Source organism: Narcine bancroftii, chromosome 1 (assembly GCF_036971445.1).
Source record: "Narcine bancroftii isolate sNarBan1 chromosome 1, sNarBan1.hap1, whole genome shotgun sequence".
NCBI classification, from domain to species: Eukaryota; Metazoa; Chordata; class Chondrichthyes; order Torpediniformes; family Narcinidae; genus Narcine; species Narcine bancroftii.
This window is the reverse complement of record NC_091469.1, coordinates 163,661,203-163,682,379: the sequence shown is the minus strand read 5'-3', so window position 1 is coordinate 163,682,379 and position 21,177 is coordinate 163,661,203. Positions and strand designations below refer to the sequence as shown.

Here is a 21,177-nt window from a genome sequence, read left to right as displayed (position 1 = left end):
ATCCTTGATGACAAATGTGAGTTCCTTTAGAGTCACCGAGTGTCTATGGATTCGCCACCGGCCTTCCCACAGACTCTGTAGCTGCACAGACTCCTGTTCGATTCATCAGCCACCCGAGCTCCAGATCCCAACCCCCGACATGATCAGGAAGCCTTCAGTGCCCGAGGCCCCTTCAGGAGACCTTCTTGCCCTCAGCACTATCTGGAATCCCAGCCCTGTACCTGCCAGTCTCCAGCAGCCTGAAGTCGACCAAAACACCGACCATCCCTTTGCCTCCACAGACACTATTCGACCTGCTCAGTTCTCCCACAGAGTGTTTTTTACTCCAGATTCCAGCATTTGCAATCTCTCATGTCTCCATATGCTGTTTCCTGTTGGTCAATCAGTTTTCGATCATTGGGTGATTGTGAATGGAAATACTGTTAGTAGAGCCTGTCAGTTTCCTGGATGTTGTGAGACAGGGGCCTGGGTGGGAGGAGGGCAGCCACCACACTCATATTTCTCCTTGTTGCAGAAAGCCCAGCCGCAGCCTCGGTCCGGTTCAGCTGTGAAGACTGGGGGCAGCAGCTGGCTGGAGATGAACTCACACAAAGACTGTTACAGAAAGCCAGTGCCCCTGTGCAGGCACCTCCCCAAGAGCCGGTCCATGCCAACCACCAGGTGCGGGCACAGTTGAGTGAGATGGAGCAGCAGCTGAATGCTCTGCAGGACATTGCAGTGAACATGGAGCAGGACTTTGCCAACACCAAGCTGGTAAGAGTGTAAGAAGGTGCATGCATTGCCCAATGGCTGGAGATGACTCCAAGCCGTGCCTCTGGCCATGCTCCCCCTAACTGTGCCGCCTTGGCTGTGCCCCCGACTGTGCCCTTATAGCCATGCCCTCCCATATAGCCCCAGCTGTGCCCTGTGATGCCAAAGCCATGCCCTGTGTCCCCCCCAGCCATGCCAATCATGCCCCCCAACCATGCCAATCGTGCCCCTCAGCTGTGCCAATCGTGCCCCTCAGCTGTGCCAATCGTGCCCCTCAGCTGTGCCAATCGTGCCCCTCAGCTGTGCCAATTGTGCCCCCAGCTGTGCCAATCGTGCCCTCCTACCATTGCCCACCGTGCCCTCACACTGATAGTAAAGGCTTCTGTCAGGACATACATCCCAAGATAGGGTCATCACCAAATTATGTGGCAAGTTTGCTTCTCAGTGGGGACGGAGCTACCTCGTGGAGAGATAGCTTCTTAGTGGGGACGGAGCTTCCTCGTGGAGAGATAGCTTCTCAGTGGGGACGGAGCTTCCTCGTGGAGAGATAGCTTCTCAGTGGGGACGGAGCTTCCTCGTGGAGAGATAGCTTCTCAGTGGGGAGGGAGCTTCCTCATGGAGAGATAGCTTCTCAGTGGGGACGGAGCTTCCTCGTGGAGAGATAGCTTCTCAGTGGGGATGGAGCTTCCTCGTGGAGAGATAGCTTCCCAGTGGGGAGGGAGCTTCCCAGGAGGAAAAGGCTGGAAGATGAAAGGTTGAAGATACTGAGCAATAATTGGCCATTTGTCCCCTTGAGCCTGTTACGTTATCTAATGCGATCATGGACAATCTGATTACCTTTAACCCCACCCCCTTCTCATCTTGTTAAGAACCCATTCACCTCAGCATTGAAAATATTCAAAGACCCTGCTTTGACCTTTTAATGAAAGCCCATGACCCTCAGAAAGGTGCAAGGAAGCCCTTCATCAGGCCCTGGGGATGTGGCCACTTTAATACACACCAAGGCTGCTCACACCTCCTCCCTGGTTGTCTTGACATTATCCAGTACCTCACCACTAATTTCTTCCAACTCCTTGGGTCAGCATGCAGAGTACCAGAGGCTGACCAGCTGTGGGATGGAGGTAACAAGGCCATGGCTGAGCAGAGGACACTCCACATCACAGAGGTCGGTCATCTTGGTGTTGGGGTAGAATCTGGATCCGTCCTCCACCTTAGGATTTGATCACTCATCTTTCCCTCTGAGCTGGCGTGTCTGACACTAAAGGAGATAACCAGGAACTGGCTTCATGGCTACAATTACTTGTCTGACTGACCAGGGTCTGCTCTTGCCAACAGCTGATAAACACTATCGAGCACCTGGGCTGTGCCATTGATCTGCAGGGACCAGGAGGCTGCTTCGTTTCACTTCCAGTACCAGGTACGCTGGCTGTTTGTGACTGCTTCATGGTGTCTCAGTATCAGGATGCGGGGGTGGCAGAGAGATGGTGGCTACTGATACTATCTGACGGAGATGGGGGTGGGGAAGGGGATGGAGCAGGAAGCCTTGTGATTCCACATCCTCTCCTCCCCCTTCCACTTCCTTTTGTTGTTGTGAACGGCAGGAGCTCAACCACAAGAAAATCCCACAGAACGGTACTTAAACAAAGACATACTTTGTCAGGGTGAGACTGGTACATGGGAACCTTGCCGTGCCACCATCCCTCTTCCAGCACTTGGCAGCGATAGCCCTCGAGCAGAACAGTGTACTGCCGAGGGAGATGGCCAATCTAACTCTTCTAGCCCTCGTCTTCATTCATGGTCAGAGTGAACCACCCACGTACCTCAGCAGCACATCCCTACACTGTTCCCCATCCAAGTCAAGTTGATTGTCATCTGCAAGTACAACCTGACAAGACAGCGTTCTCCACTCCTTGGTGCAAAACACGCAGACACACAACCAGACATAATACACAGACAAACAATACACATGCAGGACAAGTATTTCATCTGTACAAATAAATATATATTGATTCGTAAATATGAGAATCTTGGATGGTTAGTGCGAGCAGTTCCTTTGATCGTTCACCATTCTCACTGCCTGTAGGAAGAAGCCGTTCCTCAGCCTGGTGGTGCTGTCTCTGATCCTCCTGGATCTCTTCCCCGACAGGAGCAGCTGAAAGATGCTCCTTTATAGGGTGGAAGGGGTCCTCAATGATTTTGCGTGCCTTCTTCAGACAACAATCCTGGTAGATCACGTCGATGGGGAGGGGGTGGTGAGACTCCAATGCTTCTTCTCTGCCACTCTTACGGTCCTGTGGATTGACCCACAATCCATTTCTCTGCAGCAACCGTACTCACACTGTGATGTAGCAGGCCAGGGTGCTCTCGATAGAGCTCCTATAGGAGGTTGACATGATGGTGGCCGGTAGCCTTGCCCGCTTCAGTCTTCTCAGGAAGTGCAGTTGTCGTTGAACCTTCTTGACAAGTGAGGAGATATTGAGTGTCCACGATAGGTCACTAGTTGAGTGAACTCCAAGGAACTTGTTGTCTCCACTCTGTCCACTACAGAGTTGTTGATGTATAGTGGGGGGTGGTTGTTCCTGGTCCTCCTGAAGTCCACGATCATCTCCTTTGACTTGTCTAAATTGAGATTCAGGTTGTTACTCTCAGACCCACCAAGCTGAATGCAGTAGACACTGTTCCCCCTCTGGTTCGGGAACAACCCATCCCTCTTGCACAGGTCCCACCCACCCTGGTGGGCAGCCTGAAGCCTTGAGCCATCTCCTTCGCCACAGATTGAACTGTGCTGTGTTTCTACACCTTGAAGGGTGGTGAAGTCTGCTCTGGGCCGTGTTACCCCTTGTTCAAGGAGAGATGTAAGCGTCTGCCCACAGTTGCTTCAGAGCAACCTCAGAGAAACATTTGCCCAACTTTCGTTGAACACTGGAAATTCTTTGCTAATTTCCTGTGCTTTACTGTGGCTTTTATTTACTGATGAATTTAGAGAGTTGTAGAGTTCAACGGCACCTACACAGGCCTTTGAGCTCACCATGTGTGCGCTGCTGAGAACATAGCACAGTAACAGGATCACCTTGTCTGGGCCATACACAATGCCCAATTTAACACAAACTCTTCTGCCTGCACAAAGTGGTGTCACAGGTGGATCGGATTCACAAGATGTAAGAGCAGAAGTTGGCCCGTCGGGTATGCTCTGTCATGGGTTGTAAAGAGAGCTTTTGGCATATTGGCCTTTATAGATCAAACCAGTGACTATAACCATGTAACCACTTAACCACAATTACAGCATTGAAACAGGCCAATTTGGCCCTTCTAGTCTGCACTGATCCAAGTGCCCTCCTCTAATCCCACTTACCAGCACTCTGCCCATATCCCTCCATCCTCCTCCCATCCATATACTTATCCAACTCTCTCTTAAATGACAAAATTGACCCTGCCTCCACCACCTTTCCCGGAAGCCCATTCCACACAGTAACCACTCTCTGAGTCAAGAAGTTCCCCCTCATGTTACTCCTAAACCTTTGCCCGTCAACTCTCAACCCATGACCTCTTGTATCCATCTCTCCTACTCTCAATGGGAAAAAGCCTTTCCACATCAACTCTATCTATCCCTCTTATTATCTTAAACACCTCTATCAAATCCCCTCTCAGCCTTCTACGTTCCAAGGAATAAAGACCTAATTTGCTCAATCTCTCCTTGTATTCCAGATGCTGAAACCCAGGGAACATTTTTGTAAATCTTCTCTGCACTCTCTCTATCTTGTTAATATCCTTCCTATAAATCGGTGACCAGAACTGCACACAGTACTCTAAATTTGGACTTACCAATGCCTTGTACAGTTTCTTCATTACTTCCCAACTCCTATATTCTATGCACTGATTTATATAGGCAAGCATACTAAAGGCCTTCTTCACCACCCTATCCACATGCGTTCCTACCTTCAGGGAACAATGCACCGTTATTCCTAGATCTTTCTGCTCCACTGCATTCTTCTATGCCCTCCCATTTACCACATATGTTTTGCTTTGATTATTCTTTCCAAAATGAAGCACCTCACACTTATCAGCATTAAACTCCATCTGCCATCTTTCTGCCCACTTCTCTAAGCTGTTTAAATCCCTCTGCAATCTTTGAAATCCCTCTTCATCATCCACAATTCCCCCTATTTTAGTATCATCTGCATATTTACTAATCTAATTTACCGCCCCATCCTCCAGATCATTAATATATATGACAAGCAGCAATGGTCCCAATACTGAACCATGAGGTACACTGCTTGTCACCGGCCTCCATCCTGACAAACAATTATCTTCTACTACTCTCTGGCAACTTCCTTCCAGCCACTGTTGAATCCATTTTACTCTCTCCAAATTAATACCCAAGGACTTAGCCTTCCTAACTAACCTCCCATGCGGAACCTTATCGAAGGCCTTACTGAAGTCCATATAGACAACATCCACTGCTCTACCCTCATCAACATTCCTAGTAACCTCTTCAAAAAATTTAACAAGATTGGTCAAACACGACCTTCCATGCACAAATCCGTGTTGAGTGTCCCTGATCAGTCCCTGTCCCTCCATATACTTATATATACTATCTCTAAGAATGCTTTCCATCAATTTACCTACCACAGACGTCAAACTTACAGGCCGAGAATTGCTAGGCTTGCTCCTCGAACCCTTTTTAAACAAAGGAACCACACGCGCAACACGCCAATCCTCCGGCACGATACCCGTCTCTAATGACATTTGAAAAATCACTGCCAGAGCCTCCGCTATTTCCTCACTAACTTCTCTCAAGGTTCTGGGGAAAATCCTGTCAGGACCTGGAGACTTATCCACCTTTATATGTTTCAAAAGCTCCAGTGCTACCTCTTTCTTTATCACTATAGTTTCCATATTTACCCCCTTTGCTTCCTTTACCCTGTACAGTTCAATATCCAGGAGTTGGGATGTTGTAAAGGACATCGGTGAGGCCAAATTTGGAGTATTGGCACTAGCAAGGCCAACCTTTTTGTATGGTGACAGGCCCTACTGGCCCATGAGCCCGTGCCATCCAAATACCCCAATTAACCTACAACCCCCAATTCATTTCCGAAGAGTGGGAGGAAACCTGAGCACCCAGAGGAACATATAAACTCCTCACAGACAGCATGGGATTCAAACCCAGAGCACTGTAATAGCATCGCGCTAAGTCCAGAGGACCCGAAAATCCATCAGCAGTAGATCTGCTCCACAACACAGGGTTACTTAAACAAATGTTGTTTTTAATTATGTTTGAACAAGAAAACAGAATTAAACTTTGACTTATTACTGAACCTACCTAACCTACTTAATCCCCCCTCTAATCCCTCCAGTGTGTGTAATGTGTATTTAAGATTAGAAAAGTTCTTTGGATCACAGTCCAATCTCACTGGTTGCAGGCAATTCTTGTTCTGTGCACAGAAGTTAGCATTAACAAAGTTCACCAGTCTTTGGTGCTTAACAGGCAAATGGTTACCACTCAGGAGGGTTCTTGCTGGTTTTCAGAGAGAGATTCCTTTTGTTCCAGGACATATGCACCTGATTCCTTCTTAATCAGTCTTGCTGACGAAACTTGCCCCCTTCAGGGTTCTCCAGATGATCCTCCTTCTTTCAGTCACCTTCAGACAGCCAGTCTTTTCCTTTGACCAGGCAGTCTTCCAAAAATTTGCTAACTTTCTCCTTCTGGAACTGATCTCTGTCTCCTTTCTCTCTGTTTCACACCCTCCCTCTCTGAGAGCAAAACTCTTCTGTCTGCCTGCAAAGATCACATGCTCTCCCAGGCAAGCTGTATGCTGCAACTTTGTTGCTCTTTTTGCAAAAAGCATTCTGTAAAAGTCTTGCAAATATTCTGTTTTAAAATGTTTGTGTGCCACCTGCTCTAATAATTCTTCCCAAAACACCTCTAAATACTCTGTCGCACAAACCCCTTATAGACGACACGGGATTCAAACGCAGAGTGCTTAATAGTATCGCACTAACTGTGCAGCCCTGCTGCCAGTGTTTCTACATCTGTGTGCGGCCTCAGTTGCAGTTAGTTAGACTTCACTGGGTTAGACACATTACATTGACACAGCAGCTCCATCACTCCTCCCAGTGGTAGACATTTCCTCTTTTCCACCCATTGCCCTCCCCTTTATTCTGTATACCTCTGTCAAATCTCCCCTCATTCTCCAATGCCCTAGGGAATAAAGTCCTAACCAAGACAACCTTTCCCTGTAACTCAGCTCCTCAAGTACAGAAACGTCATGGTAAATTTTCTCTGCACTCTTTCAATCTTATTTATGTCTTTCCTGTAGTTAGGTGACCAAAACTGCACACAATCCTCCAAATTTAGTATCACCAATGTCTTGGAACCATAGAACATTACAGCACTGAATCAGGCCAAACTATTATTCTGCCGAGTTCCACTGACATAGCCCTCCATACCTCTCCTATCCATGTACTGTTCAAATTCTTCTTAAGTGTTAAAATTGAGCCCACATTCACCACCTCAGCTAGCAGCTCGTTCCACATTCACACCACTCTCTGTGTGTGAAGTTCCCCCTCATGTTACCCCCAAATCTTTCCCCTTTCACTCCTAATCCATGTCCTCTGTTAGTATCTCACTGACCTTTAATAAAAAAACTTCTTGTACAATTTCAAAAATTGGATGGCATGGGCTGATAGGGCCTGTAACCGAGCTGTATGTCGAAATTTAAAATATAATATCCCAACTCCCGTTCTCAATACTTTGATTTATGAAGACCAATGTGTATTCCCACATCTCTCTGCTCTCTACCATTTACTCTGTCCACCCTACTCTGATTCAGCCTAGCGAGGTGCCCTTATTTCTGAGACACGAGAGAGATGGTAGACGCTGGAATCTGAAGCCAAACTTGCTCTGTGAGAGGAGCTCAGTGGGCCGAGCAGCATCAATGGGAGAAAAAGAATGGTTGAAGTTTTGAGCTGAATCATTTCGGGAGGTTGTGTTCAGTTTCTTCCTGAGATTTTTTGTGTGATCGTACGAGCTGTGAAGCGCTGTTTCCTTTCTCCCCAGCTGTTCATCTCTTCCTGCCTTGTGTTATTGAAACTCCTTTCAGTTTTACCACCCTCCTTCTGAGAGACTGCAATTCAAACTTGCTGATGATCCTACCACCCTTTGTAGAATATAGAGCACTACAGCACGGTACAGGCCCTTCAGTCCTCGATGTTGTCCTGACCCATAATTTTAAAAAAAACTTAACCCTCTATTTTCCTTTCATCCATGTGCCTGTCTAAAAGTCTCTTAAAAGCCCCTAATGTTTCAGTCTCCACCATTGTCCCTGGCAAGACATTCCAGGCTCCCACAACTCTGCGTTTAAAAAAAAAAATTTAAAAAAAAAAAAAAATTACCCCGATATCTCCCCTAACCTCCCTCCCTTCACTTTGTACACATGTCCTCTGCTGTTAGCTATTCCTTCCCCAGGAAACAGGTGCTGGCTGCCCACCCTATCTATGCCTCTCATAATCTTGTAGTCCTCTATTCAGTCTCCTCTCATCTTCTACGTTCCAAAGAGAAAAGTCCCAGCTCTGCGAACCTTGCCTCATAAGAATTATTTTCTAATCCAGGCAACATCCTAATGAATCTCCTTTGCACCCTCTCCACAGCTTCCACATCCTTCCTATAATGACCAGAACTGAACGCAATTCTCCAAGTGTGGTCTCACCAGAGATCATCTTCCTGATTTAAAATGGTCCCTTTCTTCCACACACCCCTCACACAGCGTCTTTGTGCACAGAAACATACTTGATTTTTCTCTCTTCCTGGTGAACTGAATACAATATTCTAAGTGCGGTCTCACCAAAGATTTGTAGAGTTGCAACATTGTCTTCCTGTTTTGTTTTGCAGGTCATGCCCAACCCTGTGATCGTGCAGATGAGAAGGCCATGGACAGGGTTTACCATGCGGGTGAGGGCTCGGATCCCCCTTCCCCCCCACCTGTCCCATCTGAGAAAGCAGCTGAGGGCGGGTGGGGGCCACAGGTGACTGCTGGGTGGTGCGAGTGTTTGGGCTCAGGCAGCCCCTCTCCAGCTCACGGCACTGCCAAGACCCGTGGGTCCCCAAGGGTGCTCGCTGCTGCGGCTATCCCAGTGTCTGGTAGGGGTGTGAGCTCGTGCCCTCTCATGCCCCAGCCTGGTCGTAGCCAGGAGGAACCCAAGCAAAGTCATCACCAGAATTTGCAGATTGGTGCAGCTCCTAGACGATTGCAACACCACACACCCACACGTGCCCCTGCCGAGGACCTCATACTACCTGCCGGTAACTGCTGTCGGGGTGGGGAGGCAAAGGGGATCTCAGCAGAAGGTGGAGTTTAGAGTTCAACAGGTTACAACAGTGAGAACAAGGCAGATCTCAGCAGATGACTGAACATTCCATAAGCCCAGGAATGAGGGTGCAGACTTGAACCCCTACAATGCCGTGAGGGAGGTGGGAGTTATGAGGGTGCTAGGTGCTTGCAAGGAGGGTGCTGGGTGCATGGGAGGTGGGAGCTGCGAGGCCTGCTGCATCTCATTGTTTGTCCAGGTTTCCAGCATCTGTAGTTCTGTGTTTCTCCTCATATGGATTCTCCCTCTGTATCTGGGTTAAATGTTGCTAACTGTGGGACTGTGGGAGATGTCCTGGTAGAGAAGGAATTGATAGCAGTTCTGACACAGTGGAAAGAAGGGGTGATTTAGCTCCGGTTGGAAACTCCGTCCAGGTGGACAATGAGGTGCTGTGGCAGTACAGGAAGGCACAGATCCATGACAGAGTGGGAGTGGCTGGTGAAATAAAGTGGCATCTTACGCTCTCTCTTGCAATACTTGTGTCACCTCCTCCCTTCCCATCGTCCAGAGACCCATGCCTTCCAGATGAAGCAGCAATCTATGCACACTTCTTCGAACCCTGCAGACAGCAGTGTGCTCTCAACACTGGACAAACCAGGCCGGTTCAAAGGTTCCTTTTATTGTCATGTAATATACTTTAACTTCTGCCTGCCACAAGACAAACAAAGAGCCCCTATGAGCCTGGCACCCCTTACAGTCAGAGAAAGAGAAGCAAAGGAGAGTCCCTTCAGAGTCACTGAGTGTCTGTAGATTTAGCTCCAACACTCCTGTAGCCACTGCAGCCGCACAGACTCCTGTTCGATCCATCAACAACCCGAGCTCCATTATCCAGATCTTTGACACGAACAGGAACTCTTCGGCGCCCAAGACCCTTTGGGAGCCCTTCTTGCCCTCAGCGCTCTCTCGAATCTCGGCTCCGATAACTGGTTCCTGTGAGCTGGTCTCCAGCAGCCCATGTGGGTCCCCTGACTGCAAGTCGCCCTCAGCCTGTGTGGGTCCCTCAACCACTGAGTCCCTCACTGGTCAGCCATCGCGGTCACCGCCTTTTAGGGTCGTCTCCTCTGCTTCTCCTTCTCAGTGAGAGGTGTTTGCTCTGCGTCTGTTCACAGCTCCCCTGACTGCAAGTCGCCCTCAGCCTGTGTGGGTCCCTCAACCACTGAGTCCCTCACTGGTCAGCCATCGCGGTCACCGCCTTTTAGGGTCGTCTCCTCTGCTTCTCCTTCTCAGTGAGAGGTGTTTGCTCTGCGTCTGTTCACAGCTCCCCTGACTGCAAGTCGCCCTCAGCCTGTGTGGGTCCCTCAACCACGGAGTCCCTCACTGGTCAGCCACTGCGGTCACCTCCCTGTAGGGTCGGCTCCTCTGCTTCTCCTCAGTGAGGGGTGTTTGCTCTGCGTCTGTTCGCAGCTCCCCTGAGTACAACCCCTCATGTCCTCTGCTGATACAGGTGCCAATATCTTGGATGGGGTGATTGTGTTGCAGAATACCTGCGCTGAATTCACAGAAATGACTGTGATCTTCCCATTGCTCGCCATCCCATTCTGACCTATCAGTCTGTACTGTCTCAGTGAGGCCCACTGTAAGCTTGAGGATCTGTGCCTCTTGCCTCGGTCTGGGCATGGTGCTGCCCACAGGTCTCAGAGACGGACTGTCCAACACGAGCAACACCTTTGTTGGTTCTGTTTCAGAATTGCCCATGTGCCTTCCATTACTGCAGCTGAGTCCAGTTCTGTCTGACCTGTTGGGCATGAATCACCTTTTGGAGTTCAGAAGAATGAGGGGGTGACCTCATAGAAGCATTTTGATTGTTGAAAGGCCTGGACAGGGTAGATGTCGAAAGATGGATTCCCATGGAAGGGGAGTCTAGACAAGAGGGCACAACTTCAGGATGGAAGGGTTCTCATTTAAAACAGAATTCCTTTAGCCAGAGTGGTAACCCTCTTAAATTTGCTACCACAGACATCTGTGGAGGCCAGGTCAGGGTGTATTTAAGGCAGCGATTGATAGGTTTCTGAATTGTCAGGGTATCAAGTTTATGGGGAGAAGCTTGGGGACTAGATATGGACTGGCAGACTCAATGGGCCTACTTCTGCTCCTATATCTTGTGGTCTTATTACACAGAGAAGCTATCCCCTTTTAAGGAATATAGAACATGACAGCACAGTATAGGCCCTTCAGCCTTCAATGTTGTGACAACCTATATATTCCTCTATTTTTCTTCCATCCAAGTGTCTCTTAAATGCCCCTAATGTCCCAGCCTCCACCACCATCCCTGCCCCCACAACTCTGTGTGGAAAAAACTTACCTCTGATGTCTCCCCTAAACTTCCCTCCCTTCACTTTGTACACATGTCCCCTGGAGTTTGCTATTCCTTCCCTGGGAAACAGGCACTGGCTGTCCACCCTATCTATGCCTCTCAGAATCTTGTCGATCTCTATTAAGTCTTCTCTCATTCTCCTCAAAGAGAAAAGTCCCAGCTCTGCAAACCTTGCTTTATAAGACTTGTTTTACAATCCAGGCACCATCCTGGTAAATCTCTGCATCCTCGCCATAGCTTCCACATCCTGTAATGAGGTGACCAGAACTGAACGCAATACTGTAAGTGTGGTCTCAGCAGATATCATCTTCCTGATTTAAGATGGTCCCTTTCTTCCACGCACCCCTCACACAGCGTCTCTGTGCACAGAAACAAACTTGATTTTTCACTCTTCCTGGTGAATGCTTTTGCCCGAAACACTGACTGTCCATTGCTTCCCATGGATGCTGCCTGTTCTGCCGAGCTCCACCAGCCCGTTTTCCACTATCTGCCGACTCCTGTTTACCCGTGCTCGTCTCTCTTCTCCAGTCCTGGTACTGAAACACTTGGCACGTGTGACTCTCCTTGAATGTGCCTGAACTGCTGAGGGCCTCCAGCCTTTTGAGGTTCAATTCCCAGTTCCAGCATCTGCAATATTGATTGTTACAGTCTATGAGGAGGCACGGTTGACTTCTGCAGTCAGAGATAAATAAACAAGCAGACTATCTCTAAGTGGGGAGAAAATTGAAATTCCCCAGATGCAAAGAGACCTGGGAGTCCTTGGTGGTGAAGAAGGCAAATGCGATGCTGATGTTCATTTCAAGATGAATAGAATATAAGAGCAGGGATGTGATGTTGAGGCTTTTTAAGGTCCTGGTGAGATCTCACGTGGAGAATTGTGAGCCGTTTTGGACTCATTTAAGGAAGGATGTGCTGACATTGGAGAGTGTTCAAAGGAGGTTCATAAGAATAATTCGGGAATGAAAGGATTATCATATGAGGGAGGTTTGTCAGCTCTCGACCTGGACTCGTGTCGATGTAATATATTGGAAATTTGGTTAGGAGAAAAAGGGAGGTGTACAAGAGGTATAAAGAACAGGGAGCTGACAATTTGAAGGAGGACTACAAGGAGTTTAGAAGGAATCTTAAGAAAGAAATTGGAAAGGCCAAAAAAAGGCACCAAGAGGCTTTGGCTGACAGAGTAAAAATAAATCCAAAGGGTTTCTATAAGTACATTAAAAGTAAAAGATTAGTGAGGGATAAAATTGGACCCCTTGTAGATAGCGAGGGTAGGCTGAGTGAGAAGTCTGAGGAAATGGGGGAAAGTTTGAATGATTTCTTTGCCTCGGTATTCACAAGGGAAAAAAATATTGAACCAGTTGAAGTAAAGAAAAATAGTGGGGAGGTCATGAAGCATATAAGGATAACCGAGGAGGTAGTGATGGTTGTGTTAAAAAAGGTAAAGGTGGATAAATCTCCGGAACCGGACAAAATATTCCCAAGGACACTCAGGGAGGCTTGTGGACAGATAGTGGGGCCATTAACAGAGATATTTAGGATGTCACTGGCCACGGGGGTAGTGCCAAAGGATTGGAGGGTGGCGCATGTGGTTCCGCTGTTTAAGAAAGGGACTAAATGTAAACCTGGGAATTATAGGCCCGTGAGTCTTGACGTCTGTGGTGGGCAAGTTGATGGAAAGTGTTCTGAGGGGTGGTATTTACAAATATTTGGAGGTACAGGGATTGCTAGGGAGTAATCAGCGTGGTTTTGTCAGGGGTAGATCATGCTTGACAAACCTGATTGAGTTTTTCGAGGGGGTTACAAAAAAGGTTGATGAAGGGAAAGCTGTGGATGTTGTCTATTTAGACTTTAGTAAAGCTTTTGAGAAAGTTCCCCACAGGAGGTTAGGAAAAAAGGTGGAGGTATTAGGTATAAATGAGGAGGTAGTGAAATGGATTCAGCAATGGTTGGATGGGAGGTGTCAGAGAGTAGTGGTAGAAAATTGTTTGTCCAATTGGAGGCCGGTGACTAGTGGAGTTCCTCAGGGATCGGTCCTGGATCCACTATTGTTTGTTATATATATTAACGATCTGGAAGTAGGGGTGGAGAATTGGATAAGTAAGTTTGCGGATGACACAAAGATTGGTGGTGTTGTGGACAGTGAGGAAGATTACCGTAGATTAAAAGGTGATTTAGGAAGGCTGGAGTTGTGGGCTGAGAAATGGCTGATGGAATTTAATACAGATAAGTATGAGGTGTTGCAGTTTGGAAAGGCAAATCTAAATAGGTCATATACATTGAATGGTAGACAATTGAGGAGTGCAGAGCAACAAAGGGATTTAGGAGTTGTGGTAAATAGTACCCTCAAGGCTGATACTCAGGTAGTTGGTGTGGTGAAGAAGGCATTTGGAATGTTGGCCTTCATAAATCGGAGTATTGAATTCAAGAGTAGGGAGGTTATGATGAAATTGTACAAGGCATTGGTGAGGCCAAATTTGGAGTACAGTGTACAGTTTTGGTCACCAAATTCTTTCTTTCTTTGGCTTGGCTTCGCGGACGAAGATTTATGGAGGGGGTAAAAAGTCCACGTCAGCTGCAGGCTCGTTTGTGGCTGACAAGTCCGATGCGGGACAGGCAGACACGATTGCAGCGGTTGCAGGGGAAAATTGGTTGGTTGGGGTTGGGTGTTGGGTTTTTCCTCCTTTGCCTTTTGTCAGTGAGGTGGGCTCTGCGGTCTTCTTCAAAGGAGGTTGCTGCCCGCCAAACTGTGAGGCGCCAAGATGCACGGTTTGAGGCGTTATCAGCCCACTGGCGGTGGTCAATGTGGCAGGCACCAAGAGATTTCTTTAGGCAGTCCTTGTACCTTTTCTTTGGTGCACCTCTGTCACGGTGGCCAGTGGAGAGCTCGCCATATAACACCAAATTATAGGAAAGATATAAACAAAATAGAGAGAGTGCAGAGAAGGTTCACGAGAATGTTGACAAAATTTCAAGGTTTAAGTTACAGGGAAAGGTTGTGCAGACTGGTGAGAGGGGACTTGATAGAAGTCTTTAAGATTTTAAAAGGGACAGACAGAGTAAATGTTGATAGGCTTTTTCAATTAAGAGTGGGGGAGATTCAAACTAGAGGGCATGGTTTAAGATTGAAGGGGAAAAATTATAAGGGGAACATGAGGGGAAATTTCTTTACGCAGAGGGTGGTGGGGATGTGGAATGAGCTTCCGACAGACGTGGTCAAGGCGGGATCATTGGTTACATTTAAGGAAAGACTGGATAATTACATGGAGGGGAGAGGACTGGAGGGATATGGACCGGGTGCTGGTAAGTGGGACTAGGAGGGTAGGGATTTGTTACGGCATGGATTAGTAGGGCCGAACTGGCCTGCTCTGTGCTGTAAGTGGTTATATGGTTATATGGTTGAGGAGAATGAGGGGGGATCTCATTGAAACATTTTGAATGTTGAAAGATGTGGACAGAGTAGATGTAGGAAGGTTGTTCCCCACAGTGGGAGAGTCGAGATCAAGAGGGCCCAACTTCAGGATGGAAGGGTGTCAGCTTAGATGGGAAGGAATTTCTTTAGCCAGAAGGAGGTGAATCTGTGGAATTTGTTGCCACAGGCAGTTGTGGAGGCTGGGTCATTGGGTCTATTTCAAGGCAGAGATCGATAGATACTGGATCAGCCAGGACATCAAAGGTCATGGGGAGAAGGCTGGGCAGTGGGGCTGAGTGGGAAAATGGATCAGATCATGATCGAATGGTGGGGCAGACTCGGTTGGCTGAATGGCCTATTTCAGCTCCTCTGTCTTATGAAGATGTGAGATACAAGGGCTTCCCTTTTCACTTGCATATAATTACCCCAGCATAGTTAACTCTACAATCTGATTGCCTTACAGCTCCCATCAGAATGAGCAGAAGAAAGGATAGGTGAGGAACCTCCATCCGTCTCCCGCTGCCCCCCTCTCTCTCCCGCCGCCCCCTCTGTCTCCCGCCGCCCCCCTCCGTCTCCCGCCGCCCCCCTCCGTCTCCCGCCGCCCCCCTCCGTCTCCCGCCGCCCCCCTCCGTCTCCCGCCGCCCCTCTCTATCTCCCATTGCCCCTCTATTTCTTCCGCCTACAGCTCCAGCTCCCTTGAGGACTGGCTCGGTTGGAGTGGCCTGAGTGGAGTCAGCGATATCATCAGCGACCTGATCACCGAGGGCAAACTGTCAGCCGAGGCACTGGGCCTGACCGAGGGGCAGGCCAGGCATCTGTCCAGGTGTGTGGTGTCACCGTGTCAACTCTCAGCCTGCCACTGCAGGCATGTCGGCAAGTGTCGACCCTTCAACTGGTTGACAGTCCCCTGTGGCCCTGTCGTACGCCTTGTCATCCCACCTCTGTATTTCCCTGTTCCATTCACTTGCCGACATGCTGTCCGAGGACTCATGCACTGCCAGACTAAGACCACCCGCAAATAAGAGGAACAAAGCTCACTCTCCAAGCAGATGGCGTTCACTGGTTTCCGTTAACCACCCAACTCCCCCTCCCTCATCCTCCTCCCTTTCCCTTATCCCTATTTCCCCTTTCCCCATTTCTCCTTTCCAGTAACAACACTTCCAAAACCATCACATTCAGCACGGGGCCCCCCCCCCAGGGCTGTGCTTAGTCCACTGCTGTTCACGGGACCCCCCCCAGGGCTGTGCTTAGTCCACTGCTGTTCACGGGACCCCCCCCCAGGGCTGTGCTTAGTCCACTGCTGTTCACGGGACCCCCCCCCAGGGCTGTGCTTAGTCCACTGCTGTTCACGGGCCCCCCCCCCAGGGCTGTGCTTAGTCCACTGCTGTTCACGGGCCCCCCCCCCCCAGGGCTGTGCTTAGTCCACTGCTGTTCACGGGCCCCCCCCCCAGGGCTGTGCTTAGTCCACTGCTGTTCACGGGCCCCCCCCAGGGCTGTGCTTAGTCAACTGCTGTTCACTTTGCTGACCCACGACTGTGCAGCTAAACACAGCTTGAACCACATCAAGTTCGCTGATGACACGACGTGGTGGGCCTGATCAGTAAGAATGAAGAGTTAGCGGACAGAGATGAGGTGCAGACGCTCACGGACTGGTACAGAGCCAACGACTTGTGTCTGATAGTTGTCTACTTCAGAAGGGCCCAGGGGGACCACACTCCACTGACCATTGATGGCTCCACCATTGAGGTCATCAAGAGTATCGAGTTCCTTGGGTTGCACTTGGCAGAGAATCTCACATGGTCCCTTAACTCCAGCTCCGTAGCCAAGAAAGCCCAGCAGCTCCTCTATTTCCTGCGAAGGCTGAGGAAAGTTCATCTCCCACCCTCACTATATTCTACAGAGGATGTATCGAGAGCATCCTGAGCAACTGCATCACCATCCGGTTTGGAAGCTGGACCTCCTCTGAACGTAAGACCCTGCAGAGGACAGTGAAGTCAGCAGAAAAATTCATTTGGGGCTCTTCCTACCATGAAGGACGTCTACAACGTTCGATGCAGGTGAAAGGCAATAAACATTGTGAAGGATTCCACACACCCCTCATGTAAACTGTTCTCCCTTCTGCCATCTGGTAGGAGGTACCATAGCACTCAGGCCCTCACGTCTGGATTGGGTAACAGCCATCAGGCTCCTGAACTCCCAGTACAGATGTGGATAGTGTACTGTGAACTTTTACAGTATACATCTTAATATTTTAATATTTCAATGTGTTTAACTTATATTTATGTAAATCTGCTCCATGGTCCTGGAGAAACACTATCTCATCTTTATTATGCGAGCATGGTATGAACGACAAATAAAGGTGACGACTCTAATGCGTGCTCTCTCTCCAGCTCTGCATTCACAGAACCGCCCCCTGCCCCGATCAATTCTTACCTTCCCTCTCGTGTCCACCTATCCATATCCAATTATCGCCTTTTGTCTGTTGGCCTGTGCTCCATCCCTGCCCTTTCTTCCCCTCCACCACCCCCCCCCCCCACCCACCAACCTTTTTATTCAAGCACCTGCCTGCTTTTCGCTGATACCTTGACAAAGGCCTCAGGCCTGAATCGTCAGTTATATATTTTTGCCTCCCATGGAGACCTTCTGAATTCCTCCTGCAATTTTGTGTTTTTACCAAAATCACAGTATGCCCACCTACATAAACTTACTCAACAACTTATACCTTCCCTACCTCACACCCATCTAATTCACTTGCATCCATGAGCCTGTCTAAGTCTCTTCACTGCCCCTAATGTTTCAGCCTCCTCTATCACCCCTGGCAAGGCATTCCAGGCACCCACTACTCTCTGTGTAAAAAAAAAAACACACACACCTGATATCTCCCCTAAACTTTCCTACACTTATCTTGTACACATGTCCTCTGGTGTTTGCTACTATTGCCCTGGGAAACAGGCGCTGACTGTCCACCCTATCGATGCCTCTCATCATCCTGCAGACCTATTAAATCTCCTCTCATCCTTCTACGCTTCAAAGAGAAATGCCCTTGCTGTGTTTATTTTCCAATCCAGGCAACATCCTGGTAAATCCTCTGCACCCTCCCCATAGCTTCCACATCCTTCCTGTAATGAGGTGACCAGAACTGAACACAATCCTCCCAAGTGCATTCTCACCAGAGATTATATAGCTCCTCTAAGAGCTGTCTGTGTAACTTGCAGATTCAGGGGGAAGGAGAGGTAACCGAACGGGCTCTCATGCACCTGGATGACGAGATCTTGGTGGTGTGAGAACGCAGCTGTGTTCAAACATCAGACGTTTGTGGTGGGAGAAAGGTATCCATGCACAAGCTGGCACCAGTGTGTCAGCCATCCTGCCCTGCCCTGGAGGTTTGTGGCAGACCGTTATAGAGGCAACTTTACTGTGTATGTACCTCTTAAGAGAGCTTGGTGCGGAATGTATTTTAAATTATATTTCCAACAAGGTAGAAATAATTTCCAGCTATTTAAACCCGTGCCCCCCATTTACACCCACGCAGACATGGGGAGAACGTACAACTGCTTGTAAACAGTGTGGATATGAACCCATGTCACTGATACTGTAATAGCATTGTGTTGCCCCTCTTTCAGGGTGACATAAGGGCCTGTGTGCTTGTTAGAACAAGAGTACGCGGCATCCGAGGGGATGGGTGGGCGAGTTCCAGGAATGGTGGGACCCTGAGAGGATCGAATGTTGTCAATAGTGAAAACCAGATTTTAATCTGAACCTATAAATTGCATGTAAGAGAGAGGCGGTGTCAATGTACTGCATGTAAGAGAGGGGCAGTGTCAATGTACTGCATGTAAAAGGGGCGGTGTCGATGTACTGCATGTAAGAGAGGGGCGGTGTCGATGTAAGAGAGGGGCGGTGTCTATGTACTGCATGTAAGAGAGGCGCGGTGTCGAGGGACGATGTCGATGTACTGCATGTAAGAGGGGCGGTGTCGATGTAAGAGAGGGGCGGTGTCGATGTAAGAGAGGGGCGGTGTCGATGTACTGCATGTAAGAGAGGGGCGGTGTCTATGTACTGCATGTAAGAGAGGCGCGGTGTCGATGGGGTGTCGAGGGGCGATGTCGATGTACTGCATGTAAGAGGGGCGGTGTCGATGTAAGAGAGGGGCGGTGTCAATGTAAGAGAGGGGCGGTGTCGATGTAAGAGAGGGGCGGTGTCGATGTAAGAGAGGGGCGGTGTCGATGTAAGAGAGGGGCGGTGTCGATGTACTGCATGTAAGAGAGGGGCGGTGTCGATGTACTGCATGTAAGAGAGGGGCGGTGTCGATGTAAGAGAGGGGCGGTGTCGATGTAAGAGAGGGGCGGTGTCGATGTACTGCATGTAAGAAAGGGGCGGTGTCGATGTAAGAGAGGGGCGGTGTCGATGTAAGAGAGGGGCGGTGTCGATGTACTGCATGTAAGAGAGGGGCGGTGTCGATGTACTGCATGTAAGAGAGGGGCGGTGTCTATGTACTGCATGTAAGAGAGGCGCGGTGTCGATGGGGTGTCGAGGGGCGGTGTCGATGTACTGCATGTAAGAGAGGGGCGGTGTCGATGTACTGCATGTAAGAGAAGGGCGGTGTTGATGTACTGCATGTAAGAGAGGGGCGGTGTCGATGTACTGCATGTAAGAGAGGGGCTGTGTTGATGGGGTGTCGAGGGGCGGTGTCGATGTACTGCATGTAAGAGAGGGGCAGTGTCGACGTACTGCATGTAAGAGAGGGGTGGTGTTGATGGGGTGTCAATGTACTGCATGTAAGAGGGGCGGTGTCGATATACTGCATGTAAGAGAGGGGCGGTGTCGACGTACTGCATGTAAGAGAGGGGTGGTGTCGATGTACTGCATGTAAGAGAGGGGCGGTGTCGATGTACTGCATGTAAGAGAGGTGCGGTGACGATGTACTACTTATCCTGAATGCTTCACAATGTAAATAGTATGTTTAGATATAGTTCTGTATAGAGTTTGTCTAGTTCTGTCATGTTGTTAGAATTAAATTTTTAATATATATAAAAAAAGCAATGTGCTAACCGTGCCGCCCAGAGGTAGAGGGAATTTTGTTCTGTGGTACGGTTACCACATTGCTGTTACAGCACCGGCGATTGGGGGACAGGTTCAAATCCCGCACTGTCTGTTAGGAGTTTGTACATTCTCCCTTTGTCTGCATGGGTTTTCCCCGGCAGCTGCGGTTTCCTATCACCCTTCCAAATGTACTGGGGGTTGTGGTTAATTGGGTGGCGTGGACTCATGACCCAGATTGGCCTTTTACCGTGCTGTATGTCTACATTTACATGTACTTTCTTAAATCCTTGGCTAAATGTCTCCTCCACTCTTGTTTTGGATACATTGCTACAGATCCTCGAAGCTGCCAAAGAAATCTGAGCAGAAACGAAAGGAGGTTCAGGAATGGATGAAATGCAAGAGGCAGCAGAGGCTGGAGGCATATCTGGGACATCGGGAAGAACTGAAGGAACGGGAGAGAAGACCTTACCTTCCCAAGGACAAGAGGGTGAGGGAGATTGTTCTGCCCTCCTCACTGCTGGCTCCATCGCATTACCATTGTACTAACGTCTACCATCCTTTCCTCACAGAAAGCTTTCACCAGCCGAGAAATCAAAGAAAACCAGAAGAAAAAGGCAATGAGGAAAAGGTAGGTCTTACTAGTTCATAGTGTCAGCACTGAGCAAGCAGTTCAGTGTAAAGTGGTCACCCAGCCAAGGGCCAGGCCCTTCCCTTCATCATGTCCATGCTGACTCTCATAAACCATGACACATAAGAGCAGAAATAGGCCATTCAGCCCATTGAGTCTGCCCTGCCATTCAATCATGACCTGATCCATTTCCCCACTCAGCCCCACTGCCCAGCCTTCTCCCCATAACCTTTGATGCCCTGGCTAGTCAAGAACCCATCAATCTCTGCCTTAAATACACCCAATGACCTGGCCTCCACAAACACCTGTGGCAACAAATTCCACAGATTCACCTTTCTCTGGCTGAAGAAATTCCTCTATGTTCTAAATGGACGCCCTTCAATCCTGAAGTTGTGCTCTCTTGTCCTGGACTCTCCCACCTTGGGAAATAACCTCCCTACATCTACTCTGTCCATACCTTTCAACATTCAATATGTTTCAATGAGATCCCCCCCTCATTCTCCTGAATTCCAATGAGTACAGGCCGAGATCCATCAAACACTCCACATATGATACCCCTTTCATTCCTGGAATCATCCTTGTGAACCTCCTCTGAATCCTCTCCAACGTCAGCACATCCTTTCTTAAACAAGGAGCCCAAAACTGCTCACAGTACTCCAAGTGAGCTCT

At 48.9% G+C, this 21,177-nt stretch overlaps 1 protein-coding gene across 1 annotated transcript in view; it reads left to right on the top strand.

Moving 5' to 3' along the window:
* The window catches only part of cplane1 (ciliogenesis and planar polarity effector 1), a 248,313-nt gene that overhangs the window by 216,275 nt on the left and 10,861 nt on the right, over window positions 1-21,177 (top strand). The window contains exons 52-60 of the mRNA XM_069915448.1: window positions 515-753; window positions 2,086-2,167; window positions 8,639-9,049; window positions 15,301-15,331; window positions 15,523-15,660; window positions 16,738-16,894; window positions 18,053-18,117; window positions 20,214-20,367; window positions 20,450-20,508. Coding sequence (XP_069771549.1) covers window positions 515-753; window positions 2,086-2,167; window positions 8,639-9,049; window positions 15,301-15,331; window positions 15,523-15,660; window positions 16,738-16,894; window positions 18,053-18,117; window positions 20,214-20,367; window positions 20,450-20,508 — 1,336 coding nt within the window. The remainder of the gene's footprint in view (window positions 1-514; window positions 754-2,085; window positions 2,168-8,638; window positions 9,050-15,300; window positions 15,332-15,522; window positions 15,661-16,737; window positions 16,895-18,052; window positions 18,118-20,213; window positions 20,368-20,449; window positions 20,509-21,177) is intronic.